At 35.8% G+C, this 12,277-nt stretch overlaps 1 protein-coding gene across 6 annotated transcripts in view; it reads right to left on the reverse strand.

Annotated features, from left to right (window-relative positions):
• Positions 1-732: 732 nt before the first annotated feature.
• Positions 733-12,277, reverse strand: part of LOC110626571 (ribulose bisphosphate carboxylase/oxygenase activase, chloroplastic) — a 28,581-nt gene continuing 17,036 nt past the window's right edge. The window contains exons 9-12 of one of the 6 annotated variants that reach the window (XM_043961597.1): positions 10,831-10,937; positions 2,676-2,731; positions 1,365-1,462; positions 733-1,132 (exon numbers count right to left, since the gene is read on the reverse strand). In XM_043961597.1, the coding sequence (XP_043817532.1) occupies positions 1,114-1,132; positions 1,365-1,462; positions 2,676-2,731; positions 10,831-10,937 (280 nt within the window). In that variant the 3' untranslated portion in view covers positions 733-1,113. Of the gene's footprint in view, positions 1,133-1,364; positions 1,463-2,675; positions 2,732-2,775; positions 5,883-6,663; positions 7,865-10,830; positions 10,938-12,277 lie in introns of those variants that run through there. The other 5 variants (XM_021772558.2, XR_006352463.1, XR_006352462.1 and 2 more) reach the window with 5 other exon arrangements.

Raw genomic sequence — 12,277 nt, forward strand, 5'->3', positions numbered from 1 at the left:
ATCGGCGGTCAGCCATATGGCAATAAATTTGTTTCCGAACCTTGTACACACTGTCCATCGCATTATGGGAGTTAACCATGCCCGAAGTCGTTATCTTAACCGTAAAGAGAGGATGCCGAACACAAGGGGAGTAAAGTCGTAACAAAATAGTTATACGGAAGGTGCGGCTGAATCACCTGCTTTTTCAGAAAGAGATAATACTTGTTGAATATTTTTGTTTTACACTGCACACCCGAAAAGAAAGGAGATATTAATAGTAAGAGGAATGGTGAGTAATGCCTCGTCTTTTTTCTGTGGAGTCCCAGAATCTAAATACCTTCTTGGACTATCATAGTTGACTTATGCTTCTTGTCCATTAGATTTTCAGCAGGCTAAATTCCAATTAACGTCTCAATTTATTATTTAATTTAAATATAATAAGAAATTTTAACATAAATTATTTCTTCCTAAACTCTGTTATACCCCTTCAATAATTTTTGGGTGGATTGTACTGCTTACATGACATTAACATTCAATCAGTGAAATTGATTGATGTCAGGATGTGTAGCAGTTTAATTGTACTGATCTATCAAGATGGATTTTATCCATTTAGGAATAAAACCATTGGTTGAAATCACGAATCCATTTGGTTCGGTTGTTTTCATTCAAGGAGATAGAGAGAAAGCTACATAGCAACAGCAAAATCAACCTATGTCCCAATTATTTTTCGGATAACAAGTATTATTCGTTCAATTTCACGAATGACATAAAATAAATAAATAAATAAATTGATTTCTAAGTTATGATCATATACGTAGTATATGGCAAACCTAGTCCTGGAGACCAATGCATGTGAAATCATGCTTGGCGCTTAAATTATTATCTAGAGAACTTACAAATAAATTTCTCCAATTATTACAACTTTTCTCTTTTTTTTTTTTTTCCCTTCAATTTCTGTTTTTTCCTTTCTCGTCCAGACATTGGACAATTAAAGAATCCACAGGGTAGCATACAAAACTGAGTGCAAAAGCATACATACTCTTTTCTAGTCGTCAATGTTCTTCATGTATTCCTTGGAAAGTTTATTCTCCATAATCAGCTGTTGTTCTTTGATGAGAGAGTAGCCGGATTCAATTAAAGCCTCCAACGTTTGCTGTTCAAACATAGAAACATAACCAATTACTTCCACTGTACGTAGACAAAATGTTTAAGATAAATGAAACTAGTCCAATGATGGAAAGCAGAAAACTTTCATAAACATGGTTCATCCTGCATAAGTTCTCTGTTCATCTATTTCAGAATTCATTTTCTGACATCAATAGAATCGATCTAACCTTCTTTCAGTAAAGAAAGATTATGTAACTAGCAATAGAAGAAGTCATTACACTACCGTTGGAGGATTAAATACAGGAAGTTCTTCATTCTTTCTTCGTTTGAGAAGGGTGTCACCAAGTTTTTCAACACCTCCGATGTCATCAATCCACTACAGTGGATAAAAAGTTAGCCCACAAGCTTGTACATATAATTCAATGATTTTCATATGAGAATTGAGAAATGGTGTACTCTTATTAGAGAAACTAATACCATTACTCCTAAAGGACAACTTTACCTGCAATATCTTCTTGCATAGTATTAGACAACAAAAGCCAAATTATTCAGGAAAACTTGATTAAATGTAGCGAGCGCACAGCTAACAATTTTACGAATTTGTAGTATTCATTAGACTACCTGCTAACTCAACAAAATCTTACTTCTATTGCCCATGTAAATAAAAACTAATCAAATATATGAACTTATTAAGTAAATTAAAAGCTTTTAATGTCTAATCAAGTGCACTTGTGCACTCTGGAGTCTCAATTGTCTTAAGGATTCTGTGCACAAGTGCTACAAGATATTTACTCACAATATTGATATGCGTGGATATAATTGCTATCAATCGTTGAACATGGTGAAATATAGTCAAATAAAATATGATATGTTCCAAAGTTGCAACATAATTTCAGGATTAACCCAATTGCATTGGAATTTGGAGGGAGGGATGAAGCGGGGAATTCTCAAGTATCAAGTCCATGTACTGAAACCAGGTGCCATTAAAGTCAATATTTCCTTTTTAAGCTATGGGGACAGCAGATGTTACAAACGATAATTTGGATGATGATAAATGGCTAATTACATATTTGTACACATGTACTTTAGCATTTTTGCCTATTAGACCCCTCAACTTTAATCGTAACCTAATAAACACCTAAACTTTAAAAAAACATTACTTTTAAATACAATTTAGCCAAATCCATGATTTTAAAATTGTATTTAAAAGTTTTTTTTTTAAAGCTGAGGTGTTTAAATGTATTTTTTTTTTAAGTTTAGATATTTAGAAATAATGATTTTATAAAATTTAGGTGCTTATTAGGTTACGATTAAAATTAATATATCTTATAGGCAAAAATGCTAAAGTAGCACCATATGCATTTAGCCCCCAAAAAAAAAAATCCATCAAAGTTGGATCATCTTGCTTTTCTTCTATTTCAAACACTGAACTTCCCATTACCAAAATTTTCCATAGTTCCAAAATAACCAAGCACGTTTGTGCATGCACTTCTCCCTTTGAACTTAAATTGAAGGCATTCAGTAGGTAGGTAATACTGCAAAATCTTTTGCGAAAGAACAGTCAAACTAAACAAATAAGAGTCACAAACCTTAGAAATTGACTTGTCGTAAGTTCGTGACCTTAGAGCTCCATAGAAGTCCAGAGCTGCCCAATCACAACAACCCCCCCCCCCAAAAGAAAAAATAAAAAAAATAAAAAAATAAATTGAGGTAAGCGGATTGCCAAATGACAAAAATTTATGAACATCAACAACACTACAAAAAGTTCACGAATTTCATAACTATTAAAAGCATCATCATATTCGAGAATTAAAAGAAAGAGTAGTGTACAAAATTTAAGGAATCAGCTTTTCAGATCACCCAAAATAGTTTCATTGCATCCCAAAGTATGACAATAAAGTTGGTCTACATCCCACAAATATTTCACTCTAACTATGTGGAGAACACTACATGGCTAGATCTGGAGGTGTTTGCTCCAAGAATTTTGATACAGATCTAGACCCAGTAAGGGTAAGAAGGACCGGATGATTGAAGGATGGGAAACACTCATCCAGGAGATCGGGTTGGAGTCTGGTGACGGCAGGATAGGTAATGACATAAGTCTGGATAACCAGGTGGAAGAAGTAGAAGTATCAGCTGGGAGTAAGGTAGGACAGAGGAAAGGAGGTCGACCGTCAGAATAAAGGAAGAAGTGTAATACAGGTTGACTTGTTACAAATTGAGTATAGAAGGGATTAAAGGTTGGATCGTTACCAACTGACTAAAGGAATGCAAGTCTTGGCATTACCGACCAATAAAAGGAAGGAATGCAGATCAGCAGAATAGATCAGGAAGACAAGTGTGACCAAAGTTTCTGTAATTACAGGGAGTTGCGATTATTTATTTCTATCAAGCCCCAAGATCATAGGAATAGATTAAGTCAATCCCGGACTGCTATAAGTTTTACATATATCCTTCCTATATTTAAACCCTAAAAATTGGATGGAACTGTGTGGAAGAATTTCAGATCAATTTGGTTTTGTATGTTGAATCTGCTAGCTCCTTCTTGATCTCGCAAAGGTTAGAGCTCCCTCATAGAGATCACAGGCAGCACCATAGCTCAGGGAACGAATAAGTCCAAGTCTCCTTTCCTTGTAAGGGACCTTCAATGTAATCCTCAAGGACCATACCAAAAACATCAAATCTTCCATGGGGTCTGCTATGCCCACAAGATATGTCAAAAACGATAGTCCAATATATTAAAAGTGCTGCAAATCCAGATTTGAGGTATCCAAGTCCCACAAGCATCTGAGACCAGAAAGGGAAGAGCTGCCGTTTGGATTCTGACAGGTTCCTCATAATCAATTATCATTTAGTCAGATGTGATGCCGACAGTTTGGCAGTGCACATCATGGTTTTAATAGTTACCCGTTACCCGTTATACAATGGTATGCCTTCATTTGTATAATTATGGCCGTTATGTAACGGTAAGTGTTATTACCGATTGAAATTCTTTTATATCCTTCCTCTTCTGTCTCCTGCTCTCATTTTCATTAATTTCTACACTTTCCAGCCGTTTCAAAGGTTATACTTTTTAAATTCTCTTCCCTTTCTTTTCTTGAAAAATTTTAGAAAATTTTAGAATATTTTTGTATTTTACACTTGATCTTTACAATTAGTTTACATGACTATTTATACACAAAAAATTATAATTAAACAGGAAGCAAATAATCAAATAATAACTATAAAGATAATTAAGAATTCTAATCAAATTAAATCAAATCATATCCCTAAAATCAGCAAATAAGTCAACGCTCCCCTCAGGTTGGTGCATAAATGTCGCACATATCCAACTTGCAAATTAGATTATGGTAGATCTTATTGTTGAACCCTTTAGTAAACACATCCGCAAGTTGCCCCGTAGAAGTTACATGAACTAAGCTCAAGACACCGTCTGTTAATTTTTCTTTAACGAAGTGTCGATCAATTTCAACGTGTTTCGTTCGGTTATGTTGGACTGGATTTTGTGCTATACTGATAGCAATTTTGTTGTCACAATACAAAGTTATTTTATCTCTCTCAGACAACCTCAGCTCTTCTAATAACTTCCACAGCTATAAGAGTTCACACACACCTTAGGCCATTGTTATGTATTCTGCTTTAGCACTTGACCAAGCAACAAAACTTTGTTTTTTACTCCTCCAAGCAACAAGGTTCCCTCCCATAACTGTGTAGTAGCCAGAGATAGATTTCCTGTCATCGAGAGATCCTACTCAATCTGCATCCTTTCCTTAGCGCAGACTTTAGGTACCTCAAAATGCAAAATATAGCCTGCATATGAGTCTCGCGAGGGTCATGCATGAATTGGCTGACTAAGTTAACAACATAAGTTATATCTGATCGAGTGTGTGAGAAATAAATCAACCTCCCTATCAATTTCTAGTATCTTCCAATATCCACATACTCATCAGTTCTTACTTGCATCTTGTGGTTACTTTCAATGGGAGAGTCTGCTGGTTTATACTCCAATATATCAATTTCTTCCAAAAGATCCAGAATGTACTTTTTTTTTTGGAGATGAAAATTCCTTATTCTGATCTAGCCACCTTAATGCCTAGGAAATATTGTAGTTTTCCTAAATATTTGATTTCAAATTCTTAAGCCAACAACCTTTTTAGTTGAACCATTTCCTCTTTGTCATAACTTGTCACGACTATATCATCAACGTACACAATAAGAAGGGTGATCTTACCCTTGTGATGTTTGATAAACAGAGTATGATTAGCATTGCTTTGTTGATAACCAAAGGATATCATAGCTCTGGTAAACCTGTCAAACTAAGCTCTGGGAGATTGTTTTAGCTCATACAGTTTTTTTAACCTGCACATCTTTCCTTGTGTCTTCTCATTAGCGAACCCATGAGAGATCTCCGTGAACACTTCTTCCTCTAAATCTCTATGGAGGAAAGCATTTTTCACATCAAACTGTTGTAAGTCTCAATCCAAGTTGGCTGCGTAAGATAATAGGACTCTGATTGAGTACATTTTTGCAACTGGGGCAAATGTTTCTTGATAATCCACTACATAGGTTTGAGTGAACCTTTTAGCTATCAATCTGGCCTTAAACCATTTACTTGTACCATCAGCTTTGTGTTTCACTATAAACACCCACTTACGCTGTGAACACCCACTTACAACCAACAAGTTTTTTCTAGGTGAGAGAGTGACAAGCTCCCAAGTCTCATTTTTTGCCAGTGCTTTCATCTCTTCGACTATTACTTCCTTGCATTTAGGATTTGCAAGAGCTTCATTCCAATCCTGTGGAATAAACACCGAGGAAATAGATAAGACAAAGGCTCTATAGGAGAGAGACAAGAATTCATAAGAAACAAAGTTAGAAATAGGATGTTTAGTACAAGATCTGAACCCTTTTCTTTATGCAATAGGTTTATCTAAGTCATTGGAGCATTCAAGAGTTGTCGATAACTCACCAGAAAAAGATTCTTGACTCTGAATAGACTGCATAATGGCTTCTTCTGCCTTGTCTCTCCTCAAATACTTCCTCAAATCTGGCTTATCTAAACGTCCAATTCTCTCCCCCTGATTGGACATCTTCCCCTGTCTACTAGAACTCGAACTCTCTAGCTGAACCATATCATTCAGAATCACAGAATTTGCGATCACCTCTTCTTGCTCATTATTTTCCTCCTGAAGAGGTCAGTGAATGGTACTGAAGTAGGGCTCAGTTTCTCATAAGGTAACATCCATACTGACAAAGTATTTCTTAGATGGAAGGTGATAACACCTGTATCTCTTCTGTGTTGGAGAATACCCAACAATCACACATTTAAGAGTCTTGGAGTTCAACTTTCCCGCCGTCCTAGTATGAACAAAGCAAATATACCCAAATACTTTTAGTGAAATAATGTATGAATTCTTCCCTTGTAGAATCTCCAAAGGACTCATAAAGTCAAGAGACTTGAGGGGCATTCTATTGATAAGATAAGCAGATACAAGGACTGCATCTCCCCAATATGCTTTGAGTAGGTTCATGGTAAACATAAGAGATCGAGTTACCTCCAATAGATGTCTGTTTTTCCTTTCAGCAATGCCATTTTGAGCATTAATATAAGGACAACTCGTCTAGTGTACTATCCCATTAAAAACTACTATCCATGTATTCTCGTCAATTCTCAAAATTTTTACCTTAGTATCAAATTGAGTACAAATCATCTTATGAAAGGATTGAAAGCACAAGAAGGGAATCACTTTTAGCTTTAATCAAATAGACCCAAGTCATTCGAGTGCAACAATCCATAAAGGTGAACCATCGATTACCAGATAAGGAGATAGTTTGAGTAGGCCCCCAAACATCAGAATATATAGTCACAAAAGGAAATTGGCTTTTATTATGACTCAAAGGATATGAGGTTTTAGTGTGCTTAACATATTCACAAGTATCACAAAATAAAGAACCAAACTGAGTTCTAGCAAACAAATTAGAATAAAGTTTTTCTAAGACAAAAAATGTTGGATGCCCTAACCGCCTGTGCTACTGTATTATTTTCTGATTGACATCCTTATTTTCTCCAAAACAGACTTGAAATCCTAAATAACACAATGATTAAGAAAGAATTCAATTTTATAGTTAAGAACATTGGTGATAGCATTGACAGATAAAAAATTAATAGGAAAGCGGAGAACATAAAAAACATATAATAATTTAATATTGGGTGTGCAAATAATAGAACCTGTTCCGGATATGGGAGTAAAAGAGCCATCAACAATTCTGACACTATCTTTAGTTAGAGAAGGAACATAGTTGAAAAAGCCTTTAGAAGAGCCTGTCATGTGTCTATTCGCATCAGAATCAATAATCTATGGAATATTATCAAGAGAGAAAGCATTACCTGACTTTACAAAGTTAGATGTGGCACCAGAGGACGAAGAGGTGTCAATATGAGATAGGAGGCGCTTGAGACTCTGAATTTCATTAGGAGAAAGGAACTCAGCCGCTGTTGTCTCTACAGTTTCTACTAAATTAGCTTGAGTTCTGGAGGTATCTTGTTTTTCCCTACGGCCTCTAGTGGGACGACCATGTAACTTCCAACAAGTCTCCTTAGGAGGCTGCAGTGTGCTCAAACTAGTAGCCAACCCAGCCTTTTCAACTAGTGCAGTATAGAGCATAGCATGTCAACGACTTTCCTCTTGTTGAACATGGGCGTAGCCCTCTTCTAGAGAAGGAAAAGGATTTCTTCCCATTATTTGGACCCGAATTGGATCATATTCTTTATTCAACCCTGCAAGAAAATCATAGACCCGCTCATTTTTAATCATTTTTCAAAATTTGACTGCATCTCCAATGCAGTCTGCTTGGAAGTCCTGATAGTAATCAAGTTCCTACCATAAGCTACATAACTCAGAATAAAATTGGGAGATAGTCATTTCTCCTTGCTTAGTACCATGGATCTTATTTCGAACATCATAAATTTGAGCATTATTCCCAATCTTGAAATAAGTTAAGGACAAGACCTTCCATATTTTTGCAGCAATATCAATTAACAAATAGGACTTAGAGATATGAGGTTGCATAGAGTTAAGTAACCCTGTCATAGCAAGACAATTATCCGTGGTTGCTTTTTATTACCAGTGACATAACCCTGCAGTCCTCTAGCCTTGATAAATAACAAACAAGACCTTGACCAAGCAAGATAATTGGTTCCATCAAGTTTTACAGGACTAATTTGCAAGGAAGGATTATCAGAGTTAGGAATCGAGACCTTTTTACCTTCTGCCATCGAGACCCTTTTACCTTTTGCCATGCTAAAGACAAATGAACCGTGAAAAAATAGGAAGTATCCAAAGCTGTACACACAAGAGAGCCAACCGAATCACCAAAAGATCGGGCAGCAGCAGGGGAAGGCCGAAAAAATGATCGGAATCGTCGCCGAAGTGATCGGAGAGGCGAAGCAGCATCGAGCGGCATATCACGCGCCGGGAAGGAAGAGCACGTGAGCCTCACACGCGGGTTTTTCCAGCATCGGAGCTGGACAGTTGGACTGGCGACGGTCCGACGATTCTCCTGGTGCCAATAGTGAGAGGTGGAAAGGCTCCTAGATGGGTTAGTACTAAAAAAGATAGATCTAGGGTTTTGAAACCCTAAAGAGGAAAAATTGAATTTAAACCTTAAAATCAGGAAAAAAATTTTGATACTATGAAGAAGTTAGGAGAATTTTAGAGTATTACTGTATTTCACTCTTGATCTTTATAATTGGTTTAAATGACTATTTATACACAAAGAATTATAATTAAATAGGAAGCACATAATCAAATAATAATTACAGAGATAATTAAGGGTCCTAATTAAATTAAATCATATCCCTAAAATCAGCAAATAAGTCAACACTTTCAAATTTCAATCTTCCTTGCATATTTCTCATGTAAGCTTATTTCTTCTAAAAAGTTAGTTAAATTTTATGTATTTTAGTTTTCAGTTATTGTTTTTTTTTCCTTTTTCTAAAAAAAATTTATGGATTAAAGTGTTAGTTTTGAATTAAAATTGTATTTTAAGCTATTAGTTTACTTGATCTATAAAGATTACATTGGTTTTTCTTATTTTAAACTATATGATGTTTAACTTAAGTTAAATAATCTATATTTCATGTATTTATATTTATTATGCATTTGTATACATTATTATGAATTAAATCTAATCAATATTATTTTATTTATGAGCTTTGCAAATTTTTTTAAAAAACTTGCATAACGCCAAGCCGTTAGCGTTACGTTACAGCCGTTACAGGCCTGTTTCCGTTACTCACGACCACAACCTCGATTTAAAACCATGGTGCACATGTATCATTGGAAGCAATAGCTGTCACAACTCTAGGAAACATCAGCAATCATCGTAACTCTTTCATCCTTACACTCCAAGGCAATCAAACGATTTGCACTATACAAAAAGGTTTTGCCTCAAAGAAGGTTGGCTCAGTTTGAAATGCACTCTTCTAGGCCCAGAACCAAAAAAAGGTAGGGGGAGGGTGGGGTTCCTAGCATGGATTGAATAAAGGCCATAATTTTAAAGGTTTTTGGGTACTGTTATGTTTCCCTATACATAATTGTTGAATCCCACATCGGTTGTGGAAAGGGGTAATGTGCCTCTTATATGGGCCATAGGCACTTCTCTCCCTTGAGCTAACTTTTTTGGGGTGAGTTAGGCCTGACCCAAATTTAACATGGTATCAGAGCCTCTCCATCCGATGTTGGGCCTCCTATAAATATGTTACGCACCAGTAAAATTCTGGGGGTGAGAAGGGTGTGTTGAATCCCACATCGGTTGTGAAAAGGGGTAATGTGCCTCTTATATGACCATAGACAATCCTCTCCCTTGAGTTAACTTTTTGGTGAGTTAGATCTATTCCAAATTTAACAATAACAATTAAAAATTGCAGGTTACAACCATGAATTAAAAGCATGGTTCGTAGGACTTGGGCAAGGCTCTGATTGATAGGAAACTATCCCTTCTCTATATCAAATCACTGGGGTCTAATAATGATCAATGGAGTTCCTGCATCTGCTTAGATGAATGGGGTCACCTTTACTAAGGGCAGGTTTCACATACCAAGTACTGCCAATGCAAAATCTAACTTTTAGGTGTTTATTCCTTCAAGCTTGGCATCTCGGCATCCTTCACAATATCAAACCATTGTAAAAGCTAAGAAAGTTTGCAATTCTCTTCTTGTATCAATGCTTGGGTTTGAACTCTTGTGAGGAGCCTAGCTCCACGTAGCCAGCTTGCAGTGTCCTATTTAAACTTTTACAATTTTCTAGATTTTCTCAATCTGTATCATCATATCAGACAAAGCAATAAGGGTGCAAAATATACTCAAGTTTCCTTGGTCCCTTGTTCTCTTGATATAGTTGTGCACTCCCAAGTCCCAGATAACAAGAACAGGAAAACAAGAACAGTAAGTGAACTCAAATAGGACAGGCACAGTAAAAGAAAGCATACTGAGATGACATAAACTGTATGCTTATAGAAAATATTTAGCTCATAACCACATAAACATTTGACGTGAAGAATCACAATTCCACACCACATTTTTATATTCTCCTAATGATCTTAAACCACATTTCTTAAACAGGTAAAATATCATTATTAAATTAATAGTTGATGTTACAATCCTATACAATCCTATCACTTAAACACCTTATAAAATGCATCACGAAAGCATAGTAAAGAGGAGCAAGAAGAATGTAATGATACCTTGATTAGGAAATGTGTTTACAATGCTTACAACCTCATCTCTAGATATGCCATCCTTTTCGTACGTTCTGTGAACGATGTTCACAATATCTTCACGGTTGGGTTGCCTGTAAACATTTTGGATGTCAGTGTAGCTCAATCACTTTAACCAAGAGAAAAGAGAGACCAGATTTCTGAAAATCATATGATTACTTGAAACAAGGAAAAGAAAATGTAAATACAATGCTGTTGTAGAAAGATAATATTTGTTGTTGTATCACAATAAAGATTACAACCTATTTATACATGAGAGACAGTATCTAAACAGGAAGGAAAATCAAGCCTATAATTATACAATCCCTAAGATTAAGTAACTAACTGACCAAGCATAATTTAGCCATGTTTTTAATATATTATTTACTGTTTATTTACATATTTTTCTAGCTTAAATTGTGTTTTTGTTATATTTTTGTAGAAAAGGAAGAAATTGAAGAGTTGGAGAAAAAGTGCAGAAAATGACAGCAAAAGTGATTTGCCCAGTGATTTGCCCAAATCACTCGAAGAAAACTGGGCAAATCACTTGCAGCGACAGAGACAGAAACTGGACTGAATCCCAGAGAGCGATTTGCCCAGTGATTTGCCCAAATCACTCGCAGAAACTAGGCAAATCACCTTGACAGCAGAACTTGACAGCAGAGGCGGGAAAACAGCTGGAAACCGAATTTCAAGTTTTCAGAAGTCCAAATCCAACTCAATCACTACCAAATCAATTCCAAGAGCCACGAAAGAGTTTCTCACTTAAGGAATTCCAGTTGCAATTAAATTCAACATCAAAAGAGGAATTACAAGCCAAATTAAAAAGGGATTTCAAAACCCTAGAAGGGGAGATTTCTTCAGCTATAAAAGAGCAACCTCCAAAACCAGCAGGGACATCTTGGATCAGCAACTCAACTCGCTAGAAACTCTCCAGCATTTTTCTTCCTTTCTTTTCTTTTCATCTTTTTGTATTTAGTCCACCATGAGTGGCTAAACTCTTTCTTTTCTAGTTGAAGTTGGTGAATTTCAGATTTTGTTATGAATTGGGAGATTTAAATCTCCATTGTTAAACTTTTATTTATTCTCAATATTTATGCAATTTGAGCTTTCCATAATTATTACTTTGCTTTTAGAATCAATAAGGACCCATTGCTTTTAAATTGCTTAAGTAATATTGTTTGAATGATTTAGGTCCGTAATTGCTTAGGTTGTTCAAATACACATTTAATCAAATTGCATAATCTAAACTTGACCACGCGGTTGGCAAGGATAGAATTGGGTTTCTCTAAGTCTTAATGCAGTCAACAATTGTTCGATGCTACAATGCCCCAAGGACGTTCCTTGGCAACTTGTTGATTAGTGTTTGATTAGCGAACGTTTCCTAATCAAACTAGAACTAAGGAGGAATTTGGATTGTGAGAAGCGTCTTCCA

The sequence above is a fragment of the Manihot esculenta genome, chromosome 11, assembly GCF_001659605.2.
Source record: "Manihot esculenta cultivar AM560-2 chromosome 11, M.esculenta_v8, whole genome shotgun sequence".
In the NCBI taxonomy this organism is placed as follows: Eukaryota; Viridiplantae; Streptophyta; class Magnoliopsida; order Malpighiales; family Euphorbiaceae; genus Manihot; species Manihot esculenta.